The 25,524-nt window shown below is 37.5% G+C and overlaps 9 protein-coding genes across 21 annotated transcripts; 6 read left to right on the top strand and 3 right to left on the bottom strand.

The window, feature by feature from the left end:
- Positions 1-79: 79 nt before the first annotated feature.
- LOC107268475 (plancitoxin-1) lies at positions 80-2,456 on the bottom strand. The gene is made up of 6 exons (XM_015741283.2): positions 1,740-2,456; positions 1,478-1,655; positions 845-1,343; positions 675-777; positions 450-588; positions 80-381 (listed from the first exon to the last, which is right to left on the bottom strand). The coding sequence occupies exons 1-6, from the start codon at positions 1,853-1,855 to the stop codon at positions 238-240; spliced, it is 1,179 nt and encodes a 392-aa protein (XP_015596769.1). The 5' UTR covers positions 1,856-2,456; the 3' UTR covers positions 80-237.
- LOC107268471 (protein vav) lies at positions 2,285-7,734 on the top strand. Of its 5 annotated transcripts, XM_015741275.2 has the most exons (11): positions 2,285-2,358; positions 2,464-2,820; positions 3,088-3,628; positions 3,732-3,800; positions 4,049-4,175; positions 4,447-4,683; positions 5,093-5,455; positions 5,534-5,854; positions 5,937-6,341; positions 6,458-6,741; positions 6,827-7,734. In XM_015741275.2, exons 3-11 carry the CDS (start codon positions 3,219-3,221, stop codon positions 7,182-7,184), a joined length of 2,574 nt encoding a protein of 857 aa, XP_015596761.1. In that variant the 5' UTR covers positions 2,285-2,358; positions 2,464-2,820; positions 3,088-3,218; the 3' UTR covers positions 7,185-7,734. The 5 variants fall into 5 exon arrangements, with proteins under 5 accessions (XP_015596761.1, XP_015596762.1, XP_015596763.1 ...); XM_015741278.2 differs by lacking the exons at positions 2,285-2,358; positions 2,464-2,820 and having other exon boundaries at positions 3,262-3,425; positions 3,517-3,628; XM_015741276.2 differs by lacking the exons at positions 2,285-2,358; positions 4,049-4,175 and having other exon boundaries at positions 4,494-4,683.
- On the bottom strand, positions 7,585-9,481 carry LOC107268476 (torsin-1A). Its single transcript, XM_015741284.2, has 3 exons — positions 8,870-9,481; positions 8,517-8,782; positions 7,585-8,432 (listed from the first exon to the last, which is right to left on the bottom strand). Exons 1-3 carry the CDS (start codon positions 9,048-9,050, stop codon positions 7,851-7,853), a joined length of 1,029 nt encoding a protein of 342 aa, XP_015596770.1. The 5' UTR covers positions 9,051-9,481; the 3' UTR covers positions 7,585-7,850.
- Positions 9,482-9,640: 159 nt separating this feature from the next.
- LOC107268481 (cytochrome b5) lies at positions 9,641-18,207 on the top strand. 6 transcript variants are annotated; one of them, XM_025085752.1, is made up of 5 exons: positions 9,641-9,874; positions 9,948-10,109; positions 10,390-10,518; positions 10,873-10,943; positions 11,376-11,722. In XM_025085752.1, the coding sequence occupies exons 2-5, from the start codon at positions 9,963-9,965 to the stop codon at positions 11,458-11,460; spliced, it is 432 nt and encodes a 143-aa protein (XP_024941520.1). In that variant the 5' UTR covers positions 9,641-9,874; positions 9,948-9,962; the 3' UTR covers positions 11,461-11,722. The 6 variants fall into 6 exon arrangements, with proteins under 6 accessions (XP_024941520.1, XP_015596779.1, XP_015596778.1 ...); XM_015741293.2 differs by having other exon boundaries at positions 9,642-9,813; XM_015741292.2 differs by having other exon boundaries at positions 9,642-9,840.
- Positions 12,577-20,259, top strand: LOC107268474 (b(0,+)-type amino acid transporter 1). Of its 2 annotated transcripts, XM_015741281.2 has the most exons (6): positions 12,577-13,263; positions 13,778-14,286; positions 18,080-19,140; positions 19,216-19,429; positions 19,515-19,820; positions 19,911-20,259. In XM_015741281.2, exons 2-6 carry the CDS (start codon positions 14,262-14,264, stop codon positions 19,973-19,975), a joined length of 1,671 nt encoding a protein of 556 aa, XP_015596767.1. In that variant the 5' UTR covers positions 12,577-13,263; positions 13,778-14,261; the 3' UTR covers positions 19,976-20,259. The 2 variants fall into 2 exon arrangements, with proteins under 2 accessions (XP_015596767.1, XP_015596766.1); XM_015741280.2 differs by lacking the exons at positions 12,577-13,263; positions 13,778-14,286 and adding an exon at positions 15,518-17,002.
- On the bottom strand, positions 20,128-20,854 carry LOC107268479 (uncharacterized protein C1orf131 homolog). The gene has a single exon (XM_015741287.2). The coding sequence runs from the start codon at positions 20,801-20,803 to the stop codon at positions 20,282-20,284; it is 522 nt and encodes a 173-aa protein (XP_015596773.1). The 5' UTR covers positions 20,804-20,854; the 3' UTR covers positions 20,128-20,281.
- Positions 20,855-20,920: 66 nt separating this feature from the next.
- Positions 20,921-22,658, top strand: LOC107268478 (exosome complex component RRP4). Of its 2 annotated transcripts, XR_003059914.1 has the most exons (4): positions 20,921-21,317; positions 21,404-21,644; positions 21,724-22,304; positions 22,543-22,658. XR_003059914.1 is itself a non-coding variant. In XM_015741286.2 (3 exons), the coding sequence occupies exons 1-3, from the start codon at positions 21,190-21,192 to the stop codon at positions 22,237-22,239; spliced, it is 885 nt and encodes a 294-aa protein (XP_015596772.1). In that variant the 5' UTR covers positions 20,921-21,189; the 3' UTR covers positions 22,240-22,363. The 2 variants fall into 2 exon arrangements, 1 of the variants encoding a protein (XP_015596772.1); XM_015741286.2 differs by lacking the exon at positions 22,543-22,658 and having other exon boundaries at positions 21,724-22,363.
- LOC107268477 (nicotinamidase) lies at positions 22,429-24,151 on the top strand. The gene is made up of 3 exons (XM_015741285.2): positions 22,429-22,771; positions 22,870-23,114; positions 23,358-24,151. The coding sequence occupies exons 1-3, from the start codon at positions 22,577-22,579 to the stop codon at positions 23,923-23,925; spliced, it is 1,008 nt and encodes a 335-aa protein (XP_015596771.1). The 5' UTR covers positions 22,429-22,576; the 3' UTR covers positions 23,926-24,151.
- LOC107268480 (39S ribosomal protein L30, mitochondrial) lies at positions 23,372-25,371 on the top strand. Of its 2 annotated transcripts, none has more exons than XM_015741289.2 (4): positions 23,372-23,508; positions 24,573-24,680; positions 24,843-24,969; positions 25,031-25,371. In XM_015741289.2, exons 2-4 carry the CDS (start codon positions 24,580-24,582, stop codon positions 25,307-25,309), a joined length of 507 nt encoding a protein of 168 aa, XP_015596775.1. In that variant the 5' UTR covers positions 23,372-23,508; positions 24,573-24,579; the 3' UTR covers positions 25,310-25,371. The 2 variants fall into 2 exon arrangements, with proteins under 2 accessions (XP_015596775.1, XP_015596774.1); XM_015741288.2 differs by lacking the exon at positions 23,372-23,508 and adding an exon at positions 24,274-24,393.
- The last annotated feature ends 153 nt before the right edge of the window (positions 25,372-25,524 follow it).

Below are 25,524 nucleotides of genomic sequence, written 5' to 3'. Positions count from 1 at the left end.
TATAATACTAAATTTACAATTTGAAAAATCGATCATATTTGTAAAGATTGATTATCATTTATTTTTTTTAACAATATAATTATATCTATTATCTAATATTTTATTATTGTCATCTTACATTATTGATCCCTATAAAAAAGAGTATTATAGGTTAATTCACAAATATATGTCTAATATCTGATGACCGGTTTATAGTTTAAACAAATTAATGTTCAATATAGACTTCGCACCAAGATATCAAAACCAAGATTTAACCCAATTTATTAAACTAAATTTTTTCTTAGGACATGGCTCTATGTCATTTACAGAACCACGATATGTTCGCCAGACGTTCAGAGAATTGAAGCACACAGCACCGCCTCCTCTATTGAATTGTGTGTCCTGTTGAATAAAGAGCTCACAGTGTACTCAAATTGTTAACAAACATTATTTAAAAATTAATTACTCACTGCTCTGTTAACATCGCCAATGCATATCCAATTATGATTCTTTTTATTATTATTGGATACAGCCCATTTTGAATGATCGTGGCTGCTTTTAAAATTTACATTGGCCTTCTCTAAAATCACCGATTTTACGTTCATGACTCTGAAAAGGAACAGATATTGTTAAAAGACATCTGTACATGAATTGTACAAGATACATTACACTAATATAATGGGAATTATAATTACTTCGATCCATTACATTCTGACGGTAATTTACCCCGGCCATTCAACCACGTTTCCGTCAATAAATCAACGCCCAGTTGTGGCGCCAAGAAATCATCATAAAGATCTAGAAATATAGTTTTACCATAAAACCTTCAGACTTAATAACACACATTTAAAAGCGTGCAGCTCACCTTTCTGCCATTTATCGCTCTTGGCGAATGACAAAAATTCAATTTCCTCTAAACTCTTGATTGAGACTTTGTGATTATAAGGAGGGTTCTTAATCCTCTTCTTTCTTGCTGCATCAGCCAACACACTGTACTGTTTTTTCAATGTTTCCGGTAGATTAATACGATAAGGTACAATCTGATTGTACATCAGTTGCTGTCCGACAACATCAAACTGATCCTTATTCATAGATATACATAAGAAAGTCTGTCCGAAATGCTTTCCGGATGTAGGATAATCGTATTTCCCTTCAGAAGGAATGTCCATTTCGGATTTTCCAGAGCTTTTAGAAAGATCTACGCCGTCCTTAGGAACAGATGGAAATAAAGGGACGCTATGGATCAGCCAAAATCCCTGTTTGCTACTGACCATAACGACTCCTTTGGTGTGACCATATTTTGTTGCTGGAGCTTTGTTTGGTGGCTGATCGTTGTAAAGTATCCATAAATCCGAGCTGTTTTCCTACAGAGATTCAATTAAATAAAATTCATTATAACAGACAATGGAAAATTCCTTAACGGTTAATAATCATTTCTTATATTATATAGCGGATAATTTGAAAATTGTGTAAAACTCTATATCGTCAATTTACGTACATTTTTATAAAGTGGCGATAGCGTATAACCAGCAATAGAGTCCTTTGAACTTATATCCTTTGAAGACAATTGCCAGCCAGACGATGAAGAATCGCTTGTCATATATAGATACGCGACACCTTGTCTTATCAAAGGGTTGCTGCTATCGGACATCTTCGGTATCTTATAAGCGACGTACCTGGAATTAATTAAATAAATTATAATAAATTTAATAATTTTTTTATTTTTACTATAATTAAGAGAAAAAGTTTAAAATTTTTACCAGTCGATGGGTTTGTTATTGTCGTCGCGACACTCTAAACTTTTACCTGGCGCACTAAGTATTATGATATATACAAAAATTATAAAACACGCAGACAGTCGATCACGTATATACATTTTTCAGAATATTATTATTACAAATATATTTCGAATAAAATTCAACGTTTTTCGAGATAAACTTATTAAATCACCATATCCTTTTGCCTACCATGCCCGCAAGAAACTGAACTGGTTTCCCGTAGAACGTGCTAATTAGTAGTGATTGAAAAATACAGCAATTAACACATATACTTTAATACTAGTACCCGAATATATATAACACTATTTAAAATGTAAAAAATTAATCCAATTTTTTGTTACACGTAGAACAGAATTACCTAGTGGTATTATAGAAATAGTACTAAGATTATTTTTGATATTTCATTACAAGAAAAGTCCTACTTAAAAGCGAACACGGACATAGTGAATCATACTGTACTTCAGAAGACGCGTAAAGTCTGGATATGTAATAATAGTTTTAGCGTTCATCAGCGCTCATTCAATCAATGCCAATCTGTTCTACGCAATCGCGCGCGGACGTAAATTGGTTACGGTTCAAGGAAGAAGCGCAAGTTTAAAAGGTCAGCTTTATGGATCGATGATTTACGATCTGGTGGGATCACTTAGATTTACTGATTCTTGTCCTATACTTATGGTGTTTCTCTTTTTTTTTCCATACTGCACAGGGATAGAGGAATACACCCAGTGCCACCTAGAAATCGGCTGTATCATGGCTGCACTATAGTCTGTATATAGGTATACAGTACAGTCTGGTTTCCTACTGCAGTACGATATTAAAATGGCGTGTACTGAGGAACCAAGACGTCATAATATTACGACAATGAGATAGTAGGGATTCGTGATAGAGGAAAAATGCTAGTTGAGATATGGCATTTTTAATGAAGTAGCTTTACAATTGGTAGAGTCTGCTTGGTACTGTTTTGAACGCGTGCACTAGTATCACGATGGGGTTAACATTGATTAGGAACGGAGTGGCGTAACCTTTTTGGGTACTGACAGAGAGGGTGGCCAGCACCTACTATGTAAGTCTGAAACAGGATGTCTGTTCTGTAGATACTATGATTCATATTAAGTTCTTTGATAATAATGAAATAGTATTTTGGATTCAGTTTGAATTAAAAATAGTTTTGTTCTTGAATAAATAGGATTTATACATTTTTTTTTTTTAATTATATTGCTGGGTTCTATTTAATATGCTGTGAGATATGTGTAACAGTGGTTTGCTTGGAAGAATTTTGGGTAATTTATAGGAATAATTATTTAATTTGTGGTCATTTTTATATTTTCAGATTTTACAAAACTAACTGAAAAGTAGCGCAAGTAATATAGGACCTCATGCTGCACACATCAGGTTTATATAAATCTTTTTTCACAGTTATTGTGAAAGAGTTGTAATCTGTAAAAGGGATAAACAGTCAATATGAGTGGAATAGATGGAGGGACTGATACTGAAACAGGATGGCACGAATGTGCAAGATGGCTGACACGGTGTGGAGCACTACGTGCAGACCATCGAGCCAATTGGCCTACTGCTACTGCAGTAGACCTGGCTTATACACTGCGGGATGGAGTGCTACTGTGTAATCTATTAAACACGGTAGATCCAGGATGCGTGGATATGAAAGATGTAAATCAGAAGCCCCAAATGGCACAGTTTCTGTGCCTGCGCAATATCAAGGTCTTTTTATCAGTTTGCTCATCCATTTTTGGCCTATCAGATTCAGAGCTCTTCGAACCTTCCATGCTGTTCGACCTGTCCAATTTTCATCGCGTGCTGTGCACACTTTCAGCTCTTTCCAATTGTCCACGGTTGAGGCGCAAAGGCATTCTGTAAATACATCATTTTAATATTATACAGCACTATGCAATCCAATGCATCTACCCATCCCTACTGCCTAGCTTGATACACTCTAATAAGCCATATTTATTGCAGTGGTTTCTCCGTGGGTCGTGGTCGTTCTCAAGAAGACATTTACAAAGATTTACAAAGTGCAGGTGCAGGGTGAGTCATCTTAAATAATTTCATCTTTTCACATTACTTATAGCTGAAGTTTTCTCTGTTAACCATACATAAAGTCATATAGTAAAGAGTTTACGCAAAGAGAAGAAAACATCTAGTCCAAGTAGAAACTCACATAATTCATTTTATCAGACACAAAATACACTTAACAAACTACTTCACTATGGTGCAATCTTTTTGGCACAACAATGAAAGACCAGGTTTCGAGTAACTTCTCTTAATGGGTTTAGCCCCATGGCAGCAGTGGTGGCGTTTACCATAAAACCTAGGGGTGTGGACCTAGGTGAGTCCCAAGTTTATCAGGAATTACTCTGCTTTTCGACTACCCCTCAACACGACTGGCCTTCTCCAGAGGAGGTATATGTCGTTTTGGTACCCTGTTAATAAAAGAGTGGTTCCACTGGAAAAAATGCCAAAGCGAAATCGTTTTCTTAATATTATATCAATACTAATTACAAGTCTAAAAAAGTAATTATTTTTGGCACTTTTTTCATCAAAATACGATGTTTCTGACAAAATAACCTCTGCGTTGCGTGTTACCACTGAGTTTTTTTTTCATGCTAAAGACATGTGTCAATGGCAATATAGTGTTTGTAATTTAAGTTTGCCTATTTGTAAGCTACTTTAGCGGCTAATAGATAGTGCATGGCGGCTTGTTGTGTTCCCGTGCAAAAGGCGTGAGGACGAGGGCCGACGCAGAAGGTTTCGGAGGAGAGAAGGTGATGAGGCAGGTGATGATGGGGATAGCGAAGATCCTGTCGGCGAAGAGGATGGCTACGGAGCCTTCTGCAGTCACGCTCAGAGCGAAGAGATCTACCAGGATCTATGTAGCCTGCACCAGCCACCTCCTCCTACTGCGGCACAGGTTGTTCTTTCTTTATTTTTTTCAGTTCCTCGTTTTATACGTAGGAAATAATTTTCCACGGGAAAGTCATTTCTGTTTTAAGTCTTTTATTTATTTCAAAAACGTCAGGCGCATGAGTGTTGTCAATGATAGATATTCTTTATTTTATTGAACTAGACATTAGAACATTTGCACGTAATCAGAAGCTTTTAGTTATACAAGTCGATTAAACTATCGCGTAGCATTTAGTAGATGCCAAATATTCACATATATGTTATGAATTTCAAAAAAATGTATAATATTGACATCAATCGAAACTGAAGGTAATATTTTATTATTACTCAGTTCTACATATACATATATACTCGTATATTCTACACGTACAAAATTGTATCTAGACAATATAAAACTATATTCAAAATGTATACAGGGTGGTGTGATTTCTGGTGGTGATAAGAGAGAATACGTCGTACAAGAACTAGTAGAAACAGAACGAAATTATTCAGACGTGCTGACCAGTTTACTTAGACACTTTGCCAGGCCACTGGGATCACTTTTAAGACCAGAAGAATCCGCCAGGATTTTCTTTGGGATAAAGGAACTCTCAGAGATCCATGTCGGGTTCCATAGTCAGCTGCGTGAAGCTCATAACGGAAGTGCCCTAGCTCAGGTATTCCTTGACTGGAGGGAAAAGTTTCTCATTTACGGGGACTATTGTGCCAATTTGACCATAGCCCAAAATGCACTCCAGGAAGCCTGTGCGCGTAACGAGGTGCTCAATCAGGAAGTCATTGTACGTATTCTTATCCCTTATGCCACCAATTGATCTAACAATGCATAAAAATTAAAATAATTAATTATACTTTTACAGAGGTGCCAACAGAAAGCTAATAATGGAAAATTCAAGCTTCGCGACATACTTTCTGTGCCAATGCAAAGGATACTAAAGTATCATTTGCTACTTGATAAATTAGTGGAGGAAACACCACGAGAGTGGGTAGAGGATCGGCGTCGACTCTCTAAAGCTCGTGAAGCTATGGTCGACGTTGCCCAATATATAAATGAAGTTAAGCGCGATTCTGACACCCTAGATATTATAAAGGACATCCAGGCATCCATTGTCGACTGGGACGTGACCGAGGACACCCAACTTAAAGATTTTGGACGTTTGCTCAGGGATGGTGAATTGAGGGTACTAGAAGATTTCTTTTGTATACATATATCAATGATATCTTTATGATTTTATATAACATACTTGATGTTTCCTGTTGAAGGTCAAAGCTCATGGAGATCAAAAAATTAAGGCACGCTATGCATTTGTATTTGAGCAAGCAGTACTGGTCTGTAAAGCCGGTAAAGGGGATCAGTATTGCTACAGGGAGACACTTAGGTTAGACGATTATCGTCTGGAAGATCGTATAGGAAGACGCAGTCTTGGTAAAGATTCACGTTGGTCTTATCAGTGGTTACTTGTACATAAGCAAGAGTACACTGCGTACACACTGTATGCACGTACTGACGAGCAAAAACAGACGTGGATAAAGGCCTTGCAAGATGCTATGGACAATGTTAATCCAGCCGCGTGTCACAGCACAACTCACAAATTTCGACTGACTACTTTTGACACTGCTAGAAGTTGTCAGCGCTGTGGCAAGTTTCTCAAAGGACGAATATTCCAGGTAGTGTATACTTTAATTAAATTTTATTATAAAAAGTCACTTAAAAATATTCTGTGTGCTACTTACAATTATATAAAGTCCGCACAAAAATTAGGTAATCATCTTTTTAATCACAGGGCTACAGGTGCGACGTCTGCAGACTCGCTGTGCACAAGCAATGCATTTCCAATTCCGGTTATTGCATGCCAGCTCCACCACCTCCGCCGCCACCTCCACCACCACCTCCGCCATTACCATGCGAACAAGCACTCTCAACGAAGCTATGGTTCGTGGGTGAAATGGGCAGGGATGCGGCGGCTCACAGATTAGAACCTCGAGAAGACGGGACTTACATGCTACGAGTAAGACCAGCTGGACAGCCTAGACTGAATAATGAGACGAACTATGCTTTAAGTATCAAGTAAGTGAATCGTTAAGATTAAAAGTAATATAGTTCAATAGCTAGTCTTCGTCGAACTAACAAACGTGAGATTCATTTCTCACAGAGCGGATGGTGCGGTAAAACACATAAGGGTGTTCAAACGCGATGTGGATGGCGCCGATCTATACTACCTGAGCGAGTCACGCTTCTTCAAGAGTGTCGTCGAGCTCATTGAGTACTACGAGAGGACATCCTTATCCGAGAATTTTGAGAGGCTGGACCAGCGGCTGCTGTGGCCCTTCAGGCGAGTCCTGGCCAAGGCGCTCTTCGACTTCCATGGAGGCGAACGTAATCAGCTGAGTCTACGTCGCGGATGTCGTGTTGTCGTCCTCAGCAAGGAAGGTGATGCCAGGGGCTGGTGGAAGGGGAAAATAGGCGACCAAGTTGGATTCTTTCCCAAGAAATACGTCGAGGAGGAATAAGATTGTTCGATATTGATGTTTATGGCCGTTAAATTATCGTATCTATCATCTCTCGATGCAGTAGCCAATGGCTTTCACGTTAGATTAATTCGTGAAGGTTATCTCTCGGTTATCGTGCAATCACGACGGATTTGTCATAATCACATATCTTGCGAGCTGGAGCCATGACTTGCATAAGATAACTCCTCTCCGCCATATTGTATAAAATTATATTATTTAGTTAAATGCATCCTCACGCGTTTTATCCCTCTTCGCGTTCCTACTCGTTCGTCACATTCACGCAAAGCCATCCGCTCTTTTGCACTGAGATGTGGTACCATTTACGATTATAAATATACATATATAAATATATATATTTTTTCGTGTGCATTTATCTGTGCGTATATACGTACAACAATCGTTTAAGCGTTTACGCACACACGAGCGTAGGCTCTTTATTATTAGTATAAAAAGCATCTATAACATTTTTAACTTCTTAGACGTGTTCTCCAATCGTGCCAATAAGAATTATTAATAAAACTCGCTGTTCAACGAGTCGTTATACAAATCAGTACAGCTGTTTTCTTTTCATTCATTTATGACAGTTGTACCTTGCATGGTTTTAAAACTTGATGTACTCTATCATCAAAATTACATGCCACATTCTAAATAGATAGTTAATATTTATCATACTTTTGTTTCAACTTCACGCTTCTTCTTTCGATACACTAAACTGGCAACCTTTTGTTCTAACCGTTTACAGCCAGCCTTCGAGTAGAGCTTGTGAGGTTCGGGGCCGTATGTGACATGTGTCATAATTTCATCTACCATTTCACTTGTGGGAGTCACACCTCGTTTTTTAAAGGCAAATTCCACACAACGTATAACGTGTACTTCTTCAAGAGGCAGAAATGGTACATAGTGGTCAATCACACTAGTTTCTATCGTATCACTCTTATGAAAACCACCTCTCTCATTGAAGGCGCCAATGGCTATCAAATTTTCAAAGTCCTGTAATGTCATGCTCTCGCGCCTCTTACCAGCTTCCCAGAGCTCCAGTAGCCGTTTCACTATTTGTACGCTACCAGTATTTGATAGAAACACGTATATTGCTTTGTTCCTATTAACACCCTTTCTTGTGGTCTGATAGTCCAGCAAAGGTACTAGTACATTTAATAGCCCTTCAGGCATTTTATCCACTTCGTCAAAGACAAATAGTGATTTATCACATTTATTTAAAGCTTCTGTGATATGTTGAAGTAACTGCTCCTGTATCAATTAAACATACTTATTAGTCTCAATTTAGCACTCCAATTTGTCTTATATATAGAAGAATTTGATATTTTCAATTACCCTGTATTCCTGAACTTTACGCTCCAATGGAAAATCAATACGTCCATTGAAGAAATGATAATGTTCACTCTGTTCACCTTTCTGATAAAGTGCTTTTGCAATCATAGATACCACATAGTTTTTACCGCTCCCAGACAACCCATGAAAACTTAGGGCAAGTGGTTTTGGAGGTTCATGATTGTGGAAATGTCCACGTAAGGCATTCAGTACAGTCTCATGAGCAATTTGTTGTCCATAAAGTTGCTCCGTAAGCAATTTATTGAGCACTATAAGGCAACAGATTGTAACAATAAATCTACTGATCTTGACACGAAAATAACGATTACAATGGAAAAAGAACGGTGTTCACTTACATGTTAAATCAGCTGGTACAGACTTTTCATCGCAGCATTCAAATATACGACATTTCAAGTATGAATATCCTGCAATCCCAGCACCGGTAAAACCAACACCGATTGGTATGAGCGGCAATATACATTCTACACCATGGATTAGCAGAATACACAAATTCAGAAGCAAAATTATTATCTTCATTTTTACTTGGTTTCAAATAATATATGTACACTTGAATAAAAATATCGCCATTAATTTCTCATTTCTTTAATGATCTCGGAACAGTATAAAACTTATAACCTCATCAATTTATAAATTACACATTCCATACACCCGTAACGGCTATTCCGGAAACTTTACAATATAGAATGTAATTTTAACTTCCACCTTTTCCTTTTCTCTAAATCATGATAACTATTTTCAGATCTGAAATATCTTTATAAGGTATTCAAGGTACGCATACTTGTAATCATTGTTACTTAGCTATATTCTCGGAGGTGCGAGGAGGCAATGTGAGCTTCCCGCTGTCAAACATAATGTGTATATGTATACATATACAAAAGTTCCTAGGAATGAAAAAATTATACTCTATTAGGTGATAATCGCGCATTAAAAATCCACACGGAAAGTTGGATAATCATTTTAAAAAACTAGTGAACTTATTCAATGACACATAAGTGCCCGCAAATAGATTTATGCCTCGATAAAAAATTATCTGCCTCAGAATTTTTTCATTCCTACGCTGGCACATGCGCTGTCCGTGTGATCCACGTATCAACTAGTAGGACTGTGTTCCAAAACGTTTCGAGTTGTACTCTGATACCATTCTGTTCTTTTTCATTGCTATACTGTGCTGTAATGGCAAGATAAAGAAGAATATATCTAATTTTGTAAAAAAGTCATTGTGGAACACAACTCAGTTTGCACAACAGTGGGAAACAGTCGACATTCATTTACTGCATTAGTACGTGATAATCGGTCTAACTAGGAGGTATTGTCGTACCTCGATTGTTGGACACTTTTAAGTACTTTGAAAGTCACTGGTAATCGATTAGGTGATTTAAAGAGCATTATCGTAAAACAATTTTATATTGTCAGTATTCATCGGAAAAAATGGCGACCAAGGATTCATCTTCTGCTGCTGATACTGCTGGTACCAAGCTTTTTACTCGGGCAGAAGTTGCAGAACGTAACAGCAATACAGAGACTTGGATCATTATCCATAATAAAGTTTACAACGTGACTGCATTTCTTAATGAGGTAAAAACCATATTTTATATTTGATTTCACCATGTGAATTATAATAGAGCACTACCTAGCCACCTGCAGTTTCTGTAATAAACCTCTTAGTATTTTGTCTCTTTTTTGAGAGGGAATTTTGTTTTTTTCATCGCATCTAGGAAAAATCTTCCTTATAATACTAATTAACCTCACGAGGTAATGATGTTGTGTATCTAAGATGTAGACCTTTGATTATTTTTTAATTTGGATTAGCTAGTTGAAAATTATGCAGGATTGTGAGAAATCTAATTTTTTTTAGCATCCTGGTGGCGAGGAAGTACTTCTAGAGCAGGCTGGGAAGGATGCTACCGAAGCATTTGAAGATGTAGGACATTCCACTGATGCTAGGAATATGATGAAACCGTACAAGGTCGGAAAACTTGTGGAGGTAAGTATTTTTTTGAGGCAGTCTACTTTCAAAGAGGTACTTTAGTTACAATATTTTATACAATCTTTGGATAAGGCTATTTAACTGATTGGGCATTTTTTTATCATTTTTTAATCAATTGCTATAGTTTGCCTACGTATGTTTCTTGTAAGCCAATGATTATTCTTATCTATTTTGTGTAAAATTAATGGTTTTAGAAACCAATAAATCATGAAATTCTCTTTATCTTCTATGATTGCTGTATTGCTGTTTAGTACTACTCAGATATAACTCATAAATTAGGTGACATAACATAGAACAAGTAATGTACAGTTTACCTGCATTTTATCAGTATATATCTATTATGAATTTCAGGCTGATAGAACGCAGGATGAAAAGAAAAACAAGGAATGGTCAAATGATGGTTCTAGCGGAGATAACTCAAGGTATAATATTTTTTTTACATACCTATCAGCTAATGATTTTGCATGAGTATTGATTAGAAGTAGGTTATTTTTCTACTATCTTTAACACACTAACGTAGTAGTCTTGCTGCATTAATATGGATGACAACTTGTATTCTACCATGGTTATTCATAATCCATTCTTATTGTTATTTGTTCATCCCTTTAATTTTTTGCTTTTTCCATTTTCAAATTACATTCCTTCAATTCCTGCACATAATTTTATTTTGGATTAAGACAACAATAATATCTAAGATCAATATTTGATATGAGGTTTGGTATTTCTCTGTTACCAATGTCATACAATATTGATTTTAACTATTGGTCAGATCCAATCCATAGGTGGCATGAGCATTAAAATTTTGTATATAAATGATAGCTGCTGCGTGGTCTCATGATGATTGGCAATTGCAGTGGTTCTTGGAGATCCTGGCTGATTCCAGTTGCACTAGGTGTGCTCGCGACCCTCGTTTACCGTTACTTCATCAATGCACATTAAAAAAAAGCATTCCTTGAAAAACTTTTATACTTTTTGATTGTTACTACCTGTCGGAGGTGAATTGTCATACAATTGACTGTTTTGAATTATTGTGTATTCTACACTATTGTAATTATTTTTGACGATTCAGGTGTATTCCCGCGCATAATCAGTTGGCCTAGCATTTACAAATATAAACAAATGATCTATCAGTGTATTATATTTATATATATAATATTATAATACTATCTATGCATGGAGAAATAAATCGATTTAATTTACATCTCCTTCCAATCTCAAGACAGAATCCGTTTATTTTAAAATCCTACAGGTGGCATTACTCGTGAGTCTTTCTCTTTCATGAATTAAAAAAAACATTCATGAAACTACCTAATTGTCCATTGACTAAGCACATCATAAGTTGTATTGACATACGCTTGAAAAAAAGCTTTTTGCAAATATTTAGATTTGTCATTCGTAATAAAGCATACGTTACTGCGAATAATGACTCACTTAAGAGGAAACATATGCGTTTTTATTAAAAAAGTAAATATACTTTGCAATTAGCATATCGAACGATTAAAAATTCATGAGTCTTCAAGAACGACTCATCATAGAAAGTAGAACGAAACGCGATATTCGGACACTGCTTCGATAACGAATAAAACCAGTCATAATTGTTATAAATAAGATAAAACTCCCGGCATTAGATACGATTAAACAAAGCGAGTGACGCAAATTATAAACTCCACATATAAGTATACCTTGTACAAATGCAGGGCTGTCAATTGCGATTCGTATATACGAACCGTATACATACAGAGACCAATGAGCACGTTATACCATGAATTCAGTTGGCAGTACTGTCACTGTACTACCAAAGGAAAGGAATACAGTTGAATTTAAATCAATAAAAAAGAATTTTCTTTTTTACTTATCAAGAATTACATTTAGCAGGTCAATTTTTCCACCAAGAATATTTATACAAGTGTAGTCATTGAATTGGCTATTTTACAAGAGTTTTAAATCAATGCTAATCAAATAATGTATATCTCGTTAATAGTGTGTAACACAATATAGTCGGCTAATAAAAAAAATTAATGCGACGTGCTCGCTCAACTGTTTCTCGCTATCGCAATTGGCTAAACGAATAGTCGTCACATTGTGAAATATAATGCGATAGCGTCGCTCAGAATCATGAAACATTATGATCATGTCGTTGCGTATTAATTCCTCATGCCGCAATCCACCCGACTCTGTACTATAAGGAATTCGCCGAGTGGCAAGAAAGTAGAAATACGATTAGCTGTCAGACAAACGTGCGCATGCGCGTCACCATATTTCTAAGACTTTTTTTCTATACGAGAGAACATCTCATCAATCGAGTCGGAGTGAAGTCAATTTGAACGGTAAAAAAGAGAAATACGTCAAGTAAACAATTTAGTCAAAAACAGTTGCAAAAACGTACAATTAGTACAAACAAACCCTTAAATAAAGATCAGGTCAAACTGGATGAATTCTCAGAATTTTCATTAGCAAAAAAATAATTTCAATTTCATTCTTAATTCATCATAATTTCATATCCATTCATCACCTCTATACGTCGTCATTGGTTTCTATCGATTAATTTTATAAGGGGTGACCCGATAATTGTTCGGCAAATTATAACACTCAATTTTCATATAAACAATCGCCGTTTTCTCGATGGTAGCAGAAAGTTGGCTAAGTTAACAGTGAATGTGGTTACAATCAAAAGCAATTGAACTCGTCGCTCTCGGACTGCAGCTCGTCTGGACACATCGTGACTCGAATGGAGACAGACACGTGCGTAAAATCGATTGGAATTTAGATCAACGATTCTGTGCACTCACTACATGATCTTAGCCATTATTTTCAATCTTACAACCAAATACAACTTACGACACGTATTAGAGCGTTGACGTTAAAATATTGAAAATTTAAAAACGCCACTGTGTATTCAAATGTAAAAATTCGATTACCAGAACATTAATAATTACTTTTTCTTGCTTCTTTGTCTGCTGCACGTATCTTAATAAATCTTTGGAAAAATATGTGACATAATAAGCAATGCTAAGATTCTAAGCTAACACCAGCGTACGTGTCAGGAGCCACGTTCGATCGGTGAACACCTTGAGAACATGCATATATATATTTTTATTATCAAAAAAAGTTTCAAAATCTCTTTTTTTGTTAATAAAAAAATACATTCGTGTAACCATCACCTTTCGCAATAACAGATTAAAGAATCTGTTTAATAATCTAGCGGAAATTTTTTGCCTAAATGAAAAAGAAAATTGATATTGATTTTTCATGACAGGATTGATCCAAGTAAATGGAAATAGATCTACAATATATCTAGGATTCGATAAGGGAAGCCGATTTAACAGGGGACAGGCACTGCGTCGAGGAAAGGGTCCAATAGTAGGAACGATATCGAGCGACGCCGGGCGCCGACGCCGACGCCGACACGTTCGCTCCTAGTAGCTCTCCGTACGCCCAGTTCACCGCCAGTCCTCGGTATGTGTGTATCGTTCATTCCTGTATTAAATATACACGCATCTTTTTCAACTAGGAAATACCAATTGTGAAGAATACCTGATCCATACAGCGAAGAAGGAGCCTTCGCCGTCGCTTGGAAAGATATCGAAGGTCAAAAATAATTATTGGAAAATTGACCTTCCACAGTGAGAATTGAAGCGACAGTAGATAGATAGGAAGGCAGTGGTAGCATTGAAAAGTCGTCAAAGTGTCATGAGAGGCGGTTTCACAATCCGCCCTTCTTATCGGTCCTTCCTTGAGTCATGCCTGTCGCGCCCTTCAAACGAGGTAAGTAACAAAAAAATTTGGTATAATTATACATTATTTTCTCATGCTTGGAACTAAACAAAATTAACCATTTTTTTTGGCACTAAAATTTCGCATGAACATCACATTTGATGTTTCTGGCAAATGTCCTTAACAGTATGTTTTTCTTTATTTTAGTATTATTTCTACGTCTGCTTTTTTTCGTCGGTTTATTTGCGATGAAAGATTTGAGAATTTGACGACAAACCTGTTGTATGTCACTCGTGCAACAGAGAGAAGCACGTGTGTGCCAAGACGTGCGTGTCCCGTGTCGTCGTCTAGACTCTCAGTCTAATTATACGTATTCACAGAGACAGAGAATAACCCTGTTACGATACAAGTAAACCCCGCGCGATCTAATAGAAACGTAAATTCCTTAATTGTGAAAAATTTCTTTTAAATTGATGAAATTAAAATGTCCTCGATTCCATTAATGAGGTATAATAATCCAGCATGCGTGGGACACGTCGAGAAATATTTTTCAGTTAAGCATCGGATCGAGTAACAGACAATAAGTCGATTAAAAGCATTATAACATGTACTCAAATCTTATAAGTCGGGGATTCCCCGTATAGAGATAAAAACACATATATATCTTCAACGCAATATTTGCTTCCAGTAAGAAGGCCGTCATCACTGTCATAAAAGGTATATAATTTGCAATAACTTTACGTGTAACTAAAGTACCTTTGCTTATGCAACAGAAGAAGCGCGTTTGAAGTTACGAGGATTGCGTCATCCTACGAACGAACAGGAGGATAACGGTTTAAACGCGTCACAGTGTATTCTGAAAATACTTTGCAACAGATTCTATATACACGATAATGAATCCAGAATTAAATTGAATAACAACAATAAAATAATTATATCCATTGGCCAAAAATATCTTTTTCGTTAATAGTGAATATTAAAACTAAAATTTTGTGAACGATACCGATTTAAATATATCTTGTATAAAGTTGGCGCCAACTGTGCTCAATTTGATTTATCTGCCACTACCTAATTTTATTCTCATGTAATGAATATCAATTACAACCACATGACATAGCACGCTCGTTTCGTATTAAATTCTTGATATCGCATTTCTCATTCTTTATGCTATAGGTATATTGACGATGGATTTTTAAAAATGAATGTGTCGTATAATAATTTTATAAATAGACGGCAGGCTATTTGCGTTGCTTTAAGTAGAGAAAAAAAAGAGGCGCTTAGCGTCGTGCACTCAAATACTCTCATGAAATCTTCGTATTTGGCGATCATTATGGTAACCCTTGTTCTCTGTCTATTCTTATAATACAACGAGATCGACAAGAACGCTCTCGTATTTATAAACTTGGTAAAGACAAATATCCGGTACATATATATATCAGGGAAATTAGACACGCATTTCTTTCCGGTTAAACCTTTCGAATTTGTAGAGGTTAATAAAAGTGTGCGTTCCGCACGAGTGAGATTGAACGCAATTAGGTCACTGCGACGGTAGATAATAAGTTGTAATACAAGTCCGCGACGCCTTGCGTCTTTTAATTCATTCGTCATCGACATAGGATCAATCTTGTGGCATCACTTCTGGGAATTACAGTTCACAATGTACATACATGTCCCATCGAAGTATAATATGATAAACTCATGCATTATGGGAACGTTACGTATACAACAGATCGATAAAAGTGGATAGGTTTAATTTACATAAAAAAATTAATTCTTAAATAAGAGAGGGAAAAACACCTGTTTTGATACGTCGTGGATGACACTAAGCATCCAGACATCCTTGCATCAGCGACGAAAATGTTTACGAAAAAATTTCTGGCAACAGTACAAATACAAATCATCGCCCATCGAATACCAGACGTAACAGTGCATCATTGGCGTCATTGCATCCTAGGGACATATGGTAGTCACTAGTGAATCCACGGGGGATTCCCAATCGATCCAATGCATCCCTAGACTCTCCCAAAGGGTTGCGTTTAAACAGCATAGAGAGAAAAATGGAGAGACTATCCAAGTACGTAGAAAAGATAATAGACCCGGCATCCGCTCGAGAGCGCTGCAATCGCAATTTAAGCCTTACGAAATTATCTTTGACCACCTGACAAAATATGATGCGTCGCAGCCACCCTGTTGGATGCGGCGAGAAGAGGTACCAAGGCTTGTAGAATCTTCAAAGAAGGAAATATCAGAAGTACCTACTTTTACAAAGTTCATCAATACCATAAAACGTCTAAACTAGGATGTATACATGGCGGAAATACTCGAGATCACGTGAGCACTAGGTTTCACGATGAGATCGATAAAATGGCTGACTGAAGGTCACCTTGAGACATTCGTACGACCCGTAACGACGACTTTTTACCCTTCAACCCCAAGTTTTTCTTAAGGAATGTCAGGAGCCATAAACGGCCGTACTGTTATCGGAAATGAAGAAATTTGCCATGCGGTTTTAGTGGTAACGTCATTTCGCTGAAGGCGCTGGGTTTAAGGGGAATTCGGTGGTCACGAGACATTTTTTGGCTCACGGCCCATTGGCTATTCCGGTACCAACGACTTCATATTATAATGCGTATACCAACGGGACAACCTTATTCTGCGCGGGAGCTTGAGTATCGGCAGGACATCTTTTAGTCTCTCACGACCAGTGTCTCCATAGGGATGCGACACAAGCTGACCAACTTATTTACCGCGTGTCCACAGCGCTCGAGTAATTATACAACACTGGTTATATATTATTGTATGCCCGATGCATATATATACAATCGGCTCTGTGTTATTACTTTGTTTGAAATTATACTAGGAGGCACGGGGTGAAAACTTATAAGGCTTATCGGGTTTAATTTAGGACATGTAGTCATGAATATTATAATTGGGTTCACTTTGGCTCTATTACCATTAATTGACTATACATATATTGCTATATCCGAAATATGAAGTTACTAGAGACTGTTTGGGATTCTTATTTAGCTTTTCATTTACTTTTTTGTACCCGTCGGATATGGATTGGTAGGTATCCATACGACTTCGCTCCACGTCCGGCTGAAGTTAAAGATAGGAGATTGGATTTCTGGGTGAGGTAGAACGGTGGAGAGGTTTACCATTCTCAAAGATTGGGGGGAAAAAGAAGGAAAGGGCAGTAGTTCTTTTATGAGTTTCTTTTTATAGAAGCGCGCGGGTATTCGTGGATACCTACTTGTCGGATAAGGAAGGATCGTGACTTTTTATCCTTACCGCGGGGCACAGAATCATTTCTTCAATATTGTTATATCCTTGGTGCGTTATTTTACGTTTTGTGGTGCCTGCTGTTGATCTAATAATATTCACGGTCTATATAGATGCTCAGCGGTAATTGGTTTTCATTGATTCCCGGGATCTAATTCAGACAATGTTTTAATTATACATTCTGATAGTTCCAAAGTGTATTGTTTGACAGTAGTGCTTAGATTGTAAAAATAATGAATGCACAAAGACATTATCAAGAATTCAATAGTTAATGAATGAAATATAATCCTAATACTAGAGCAACTAATTTCTACAATGGAACAGGTGTGTTCAGAAAATATCTGAGAAAGTAATAGAGTGCTTCATTTATATTTCGAGATAATATGTTATTAGTGTAGGTAAACACGCAAGTTGGAATCATTCCAAGAATAAAATGGATATTTTGAAGTCCTCATTGCGCTTGATAGAACTGAACCAACAGTGAATACTCGGACATATTGTTTGAAAAGTGAACTAGTAATATGAATCTAGTGAAAACTAAGTTGGCTACGTGTGATTGCAGCTGCCGCAGGACATGATCCGCAGACGGGTAATGGAAGTCAGCCGCAGCTTCTTCAACAGGGAAACGGAGGAACGTGGTTGGCAGAAAGAGGAGATACGGGGGCAACAGTCGTCAGGAACAGAGGGTGGGAAGCCAGAACGCAACTACGGGAAGAAGGCCTTCCTGGAGGTCTGGGGGATGACGAAGACGGGGGTGGAGGGATCGGAGGGTTGGAGGGGACGGACCCAGAGGAGAACAACCCTGTTCACCTCAAGAGACGGGTGGGACTCGTCAGTGGGGTGGCTCTAATCGTCGGTACAATGATCGGATCGGGTATCTTCGTCTCGCCGTCAGGACTCCTAGTGAGAACGGGCAGCATAGGTGTCAGCTTCCTGGTATGGACGGCATGCGGAATTTTGAGCCTCTGCGGCGCGCTGGCTTACGCCGAACTAGGTACCATGAATACCAGTAGCGGTGCTGAGTACGCCTACTTCATGGATGCCTTTGGCGCCCCACCGGCATTCCTCTTCTCCTGGGTCTCGACCCTGGTACTGAAGCCCTCGCAGATGGCAATAATCTGTCTCTCATTTGCTCAGTACGCCGTCGAGGCTTTCATGGCGGACTGCGATCCACCGCAGGAGGTTGTCAAGCTGGTTGCTCTCCTTGCTATAGTGCTGATACTCCTGGTGAATTGTTACAGCGTCAACCTGGCAACTGGCGTCCAGAATGCTTTCACTGCGGCTAAACTGATTGCAATACTTGTCGTAATTGCTGGTGGTTCGTACAAATTGATACAGGGAAACACACAGCATCTTCAGGATGCTTTTAAAACTATTGATGGTAGCGATAACACTGTCAATATTGGCAGACTCGCTACCGCATTTTACACTGGCCTCTGGGCTTACGATGGATGGAACAATCTGAATTATGTCACTGAGGAGATCAAGGATCCATCCAAGAATTTACCACGCTCCATCATGATTGGGATACCACTTGTTACTCTCTGCTACGCTCTCATCAACGTTTCGTACTTGGCCGTTATGTCCCCATCTGAAATGATAGAAAGTGAGGCTGTTGCAGTGGTAGGTCATACGATCAATCTAACATAATATTGTCCACGCTTGCATAGGCTATATCAATTTACTTTTTACTTCCAGACATTTGGAAATCGTATACTGGGCGTTATGGCGTGGCTGATGCCCTTGTCGGTGGCCGTTAGCACTTTCGGTTCGGCGAATGGAACTCTGTTTGCTGCAGGTCGCCTCTGTTTTGCTGCTTCCAGAGAAGGTCACCTTCTGGATTGTCTAAGTTACGTGCATGTAAGGCGGTTCACGCCGGCACCGGGACTGATCTTCCATTCTCTTGTAGCAGGTATATACTCTCTTTCTTCAATCTCCTTTTTATAAAATGTGTCTATCAATTACAAATACTTAACCTTGTACATTTTTTTCACCAGGTACAATGGTCGTCTCTGGCAGCATTGACTCGCTAATAGATTTCTTCTCTTTTACCGCTTGGATCTTTTATGGCGGCGCCATGCTCGCCCTTCTGGTTATGCGAAGGACTAGACCCAATCATCCTCGACCCTATAAATGTCCGTTGGTGATACCCGTACTGGTGCTCGGTATCTCTGCGTACCTGATAGTGGCTCCAATCATTGACAAGCCTCAAATCGAGTACTTGTATGCTGCGGGATTTATTTCAGCGGGCATGCTTTTCTACCTCCCATTTGTAAAGTACGGATATGTACCGAAATTCATGGGTAAGTACAGGAATGGAGAATAGTTCTGGATGTTCAGTGATTTCGTGATACTTGGAATATAAGCGGGAGAATGTTTTTCTTTTTTTGCAGAAGGAGTAAATGCGTTTCTCCAAATGCTACTTGAGGTGGCACCAACCGCCGCCGCCTATGACTGAATTTGTCAACCGATCAACGACGGCTCGCTCGACGCCGAATCATTCCATTGTGGCGTCGGGGACCGTGCAACCTTACTTATTTTATAATTACGTTGACACGAGTATACCGATGTACGGACCTGTTGACGCTCAAGGCTGGCCCAAAACGGATCGAATATACAAAAATATTATTTTATTACTCGTTATTCTTCGTATAGTATACAATATACAGAGAATGTTATTGTTAGCAATAGCTGATTAATGTTGTAATGACATGAAAAAGCAATGAAATAACTTAAATAATTTTTGTTCTGTTGGTGATTGATTTTATTTCCTTTTCGATGACATATCTTTTTTTTGTACTTTTCCATATACACCTAGAATATCATTGTCTTTCTTTCTGGTGCGTGGAACTCTATGTTTCTTCAAACTTCTACTGAGACCTGATGCTGGTTCCTTAGTTTTCTCTTCCTCCTTCAGCTTCTGCCTCTCTACTTTTAATTCCTTATAGTTTCTCTTTCTCTTCCTTGGTGGTTTTGCTCCTAGTTCAATAGCCAGGGCAATCTTTGCTTTATGGGCTTTTGCCTTCTCGAAACCAGACATTCCAAATTTGATAACATCATATCTTGCTCTCTTCATTTCTATTTCTTGTTTCTTTCTTGCTTCAGCTATTCTGTCCTCCTTGCTGTTTCCCACTGTATCTTTTGGACTCCTGTCAGAATTTATCCCTTCGACAGGAATCTCAGCAGGTTTAGACTTCTTTTTCGGAGCTTTGTATGTTACAGAAACAAAATTCATACTGGCATTTTTCTTCAATTGTGCACCACGAGTGGGTATAAAATCATCCATTTTATTGTATTTTTAATTCAAGGTCAATTGTACATTAAAGATAAATGGTATACAAGAAAATTAATCATTTATGGTCATTTGAGGTTAGGAATTTTCTTGTGCTTTTCTTGAATACCACTCCTGTATTTTCTTGTGTCTGACAAACCACTTAACACATTAGTTGAAACATTTATTTTATATATTTAATATTTCCAATGTTTACAATATTATCAGTACATTTATGAGGATATATTAGCATATAACACCGTTTTCTGCTCGACCGCACTGGCATTTATGCACGTGTTATTTAGTCTAGTTTCACTTCCTGTCGGGACTACCACAAACTTGATATAAACAACATTTTAAACAATCTTTAAATAACAGAATTACTGCAGTGCTTATTCACTATGGATGAATGCCCGCCAATTACTGTGCGTTTAGCTGTTGATCGAACAGATATGAATTTAACGGCTGGTGAAAATATAGGATTTTATACCCCAGGTCAAGAGGTTTCAAGTCAGACTGGATTTATGAGGTAAGTCTTTAAGGATTTATGAAAATATGAAATAAAATATAAATTAGTATTTTAATCTCTATATTAACTATTTCTGGTTCTTTTAGAGGTCATGGAACATATGTTGATGAAGAAGAAACACTGCGAGCATCAGTAGCTGGAGTTTTAGAAAAGGTCAATAAATTGATATCGGTGAGACCCTTAAAGACTCGATATCAGGGTGAAATTGGCGATGTGGTTGTCGGCCGAATCACCGAGTTACAACAAAAACGCTGGAAAGTAGATACAAACTCAAAAATGGACTCAGTACTTTTACTTTCAAGTGTTAATTTGCCTGGCGGAGAATTGGTAATAATTTGAAATAAATAAAGTCTGTTCTTCACAATGCAAAACAAGAAATATAAATTATATAATTTATTTATTTTAGAGGAGAAGATCAGCAGAGGATGAACAAACAATGAGACGTTACTTACAAGAAGGAGATTTGATCTGTGCCGAAGTACAGAGTACCTTTGCAGATGGATCACTATCTCTTCATACACGTGTGTTGAAGTATGGTAAATTATCGCAAGGAATCATGTTAAAAGTTTCCCCTGCTTTGATAAAACGCAAGAAGACCCACTTTCATAACTTAGCTAATGGAGCTATCTTAATTTTGGGAAATAATGGATATGTGTGGATTGGTGCAAACACTCAAGAAAAAGATCAATCGGAGGGTGGCTTCACGCAAGATTTATCTCGAGTAGCATTACAAGATAGAGAGATCTGTGCTCGTCTGAGAAATTGTATATTAATTTTGGCTGAATGCAACATTCTCTTAACAGATACCTCGGTTACATATGCTTATGAAGAATCCATGAAATATACCCCCAGTGAATTACTCCAATCCGAAGCAATAATTGATGTAGCATTACTAACTCAACAAAGATTGAGTCAATTTTAATGTCACACAACAATGAATCGAAACAAAATTGTCATGAGTACAACATACAAAATGTATAAGACTTTGTAAGAAAAGAATCCTCTATTTTCTAAAATAAATTTGTCAGTCACTTTGCCCCTGTAAATAGAATCCAAATATAGCCTAGCAATAACCTAATTTCTTCATACCCTTGCAAGGTGTGAGAATAAGAATGAAAGAGTCTAACAATATATCTAACACTACAGTATTTCGTATTATTAACGTTCAAAAAAAAGTCTCATATATAAGCCGATGTGAACAATGATGCGAATATTGATTAAACAGAATTCGTGGATACAGAAAGCGGCAGTCGACGGCGATGGACGCGTGCTTCACGGCTTTCGATAAGGACGAGGATGGATTTTTATCCATCCTGGAATTTGAATTAATTTGTCGTGCACTTTTTCGTAACGACCGCGGCAAGATCTACGGCCTGGAGGAGGAACAATTAAGAGAGATCTACGCCATCTTCGACACAAAAGGCGACGGGCTCCTCGATCGTGAGGAATTCGAGGTGTGCACATTTCACACGTAAACTGTCATAATATTTACATCTCCATAAATTAGAAAATTGATGTCTTATCACATCTACCTTGATACCATATGAAATAGTTGTGCTGGAATCGCTGGATAAAAGTCTGCACCAGACCAAGAAGCGCATTCCTGATCGTGGACGTTCAAAATGATTTCATATCCGGTTCGTTAAACATAAAGCAATGTGCGGCGCAGCACGATGGTTCAGAAGTGATAGAACCGATAAATCGTCTCTTGGAATCTGTACCCTTTGACGCGGTATTTTATTCACTTGATTGGCACCCCATTGACCACGTATCCTTCATCGATAATATACATCTGAGGTAAGAAATATCAAATTAACTAATTAAACACCACATTCGCCCTACTGAGAAACAATAATAATGGTCTCCCTACAAGTATAACTATATATAGTGGCTCATAAAGTACGTAAGTCTCTTATACCCTTAAAAATGAATGCCAAGTCTAGAATTTACCATAAAAAATAGTATAACAGTTTGCCTAAATTTTTGGAATATTAATTCCAGCACAAATTTGTTAATCATTCTTAAAAAATTTCTAATTAGAGAAGTGGATGCTTCGAGTGGTGTACCAAAGGAATCAGCCCGCGTCTATGACACAGTAACATTCCGTGGGCCGCCATTGATAAAGCAACGTCTGTGGCCTCGTCACTGCGTCCAGGATTCATGGGGCGCCGAACTTCACAAGGATCTTAAGGTCGTAGACAATGCCGTCAAGATATATAAGGGTACAAATCCAGAGGTGGACTCTTACTCTGTTTTCTGGGATAATAAAAAGCTAACAGAAACCACACTGTCCTCGCAGCTGCAATCTAAGGGGGCTACGGATATTTATATTTGCGGTTTGGCTTATGACGTTTGCGTTGGTGCTACCGCCGTGGACGCTCTAGCCAGTGGATATCGCACTATCCTCATTGACGATTGCAGCCGCGGGGTTGACCTTGTGGATATTGAAAAAACGAAGGCGACAGTTATTGCAAATAATGGCGTGATAGTCAATTCTAGTCAGGTGAAGGCCATGGTCGAAGGAAGGGATCGAAGGCCGGAACTTGGCTATAAACTTGCTTTAGAGATTAAACAGAAGTTGAGTAGTAATGATGACGATAGTAATTAATTTCTGTTGTTTCCTGAATGTTATAAATGTATTGTTCTGTCCTAACCATCTGATTATAATTAAGCATGTAGAAGTCAATTAAATTGATGGAATCGATATATAATATAGCTCATACGAATTTTATTTTTTACTCATTATTCAATATACAAGCTACGTTAATTACCTCCAGATGTTATTAAAAGCAAAGTTCAAAATACAATAATACATTATAATATTTAAAAGTCGATTCGATTGCGTCAATGATTTAACCATTATTAACACCTGACAATGATAACTTGTAATTGATTGAATGATGTGGAAAGCCCTGTATTCAGATTATTATTAATTATACTCCTACGCCTGGAATTGTGCAACCCGCAATACCCAGGTGCCCAAACAGTAGTTCGTGCATGGCGTTAATTCGATCTATACTGTGGTTAGTTCTTCACTGTCGTGTATGATCGGCGAACTGGTGTCTTTAGTATATTGGTAATGCTTTTGAATGGATAAGTTGATTACATATTATAGAAATTTACGAATCTAATTTTTCAAAATACATGTTTAACCATGTTTCCGCAATTATTGAACTGTTAGAAGAGAGTGGGCATGAATTTACTTTGGCTAACCTGTACACATAGTTTATCTTGTTTTAATTCTGCTATTTGTAGAATAACCATGGCCAGTTGTACGAAAATATTACTCAATCAAACTCGGAATTATGCTACGAAAAAAATGAGTGGTGGTGTTAAATATGGATACATTACTTACTATCCACGGTATGTAAGGTTATGTAGAATATTTTGAGCTCATATACTTTACGATATTTGGGATATTCTTATACTTTGATGTATATATGGTATATAAAGCATACAATATTATTATGTTCTCAATGTTCATAATTTTTTGTTTGACATTAATTAGGTAATTTATTATTCTAGTCATCCAGATCATGTAGATCCCCCGATAACTCCTTCTAAACTGCTAATGGTACAACGTATAAAGCCAATAAAAGGAACACCCTATTGGAACAGGGATACTCTGGTACGACTTGGATTAACTGAAAAGGTACTGTTAATAATATTTTTTACTGTCAATATCATTTAAACTAATTATAAAATTTTTACAGTCAAGCGACATTGTTATTGTGAAGAATATTCCTGAAGTTAATAGAGACCTTTGGAGTATTAAACATCTTGTAAAAATCACACCAATTGATTTTCCAAATGGCATGCCAGATGACGATCTCAGTGGTACTTATCTACACGAAAATGGTAAATTGTATGTTACCCCTAAAATAGATCCTGTGCGCTATGAATCTACAGAGAAATTTGAGCAAGATCCCAAGAGATTAGATAAAGAAACATTAACCAAATATTTAAGACTTAGGTGGTTAAGTGGATTATAATTCGTGTAGTATTTTTAGAAGACGCATTAAAAAGTGAACAAATATAAAAAACATTAGAATTATCCAATGCTCTCTATTATTTCTTATAGAGTTTCCCACTTAAGCCAAATTGTAATTTAACGCAAAGGATGCTAGAACTGTATTAGCTATATCTGTGTATTTTGTATATATCACATCAGTAAATGTATCTTATCAAGGAATCTATATGTCAAAGA

This window comes from Cephus cinctus, unplaced genomic scaffold (genome assembly GCF_000341935.2).
Source record: "Cephus cinctus unplaced genomic scaffold, Ccin1 Ccin1_scaffold0564, whole genome shotgun sequence".
Classification (NCBI taxonomy): Eukaryota; Metazoa; Arthropoda; class Insecta; order Hymenoptera; family Cephidae; genus Cephus; species Cephus cinctus.
This window is presented reverse-complemented; position numbering and strand designations above follow the sequence as displayed.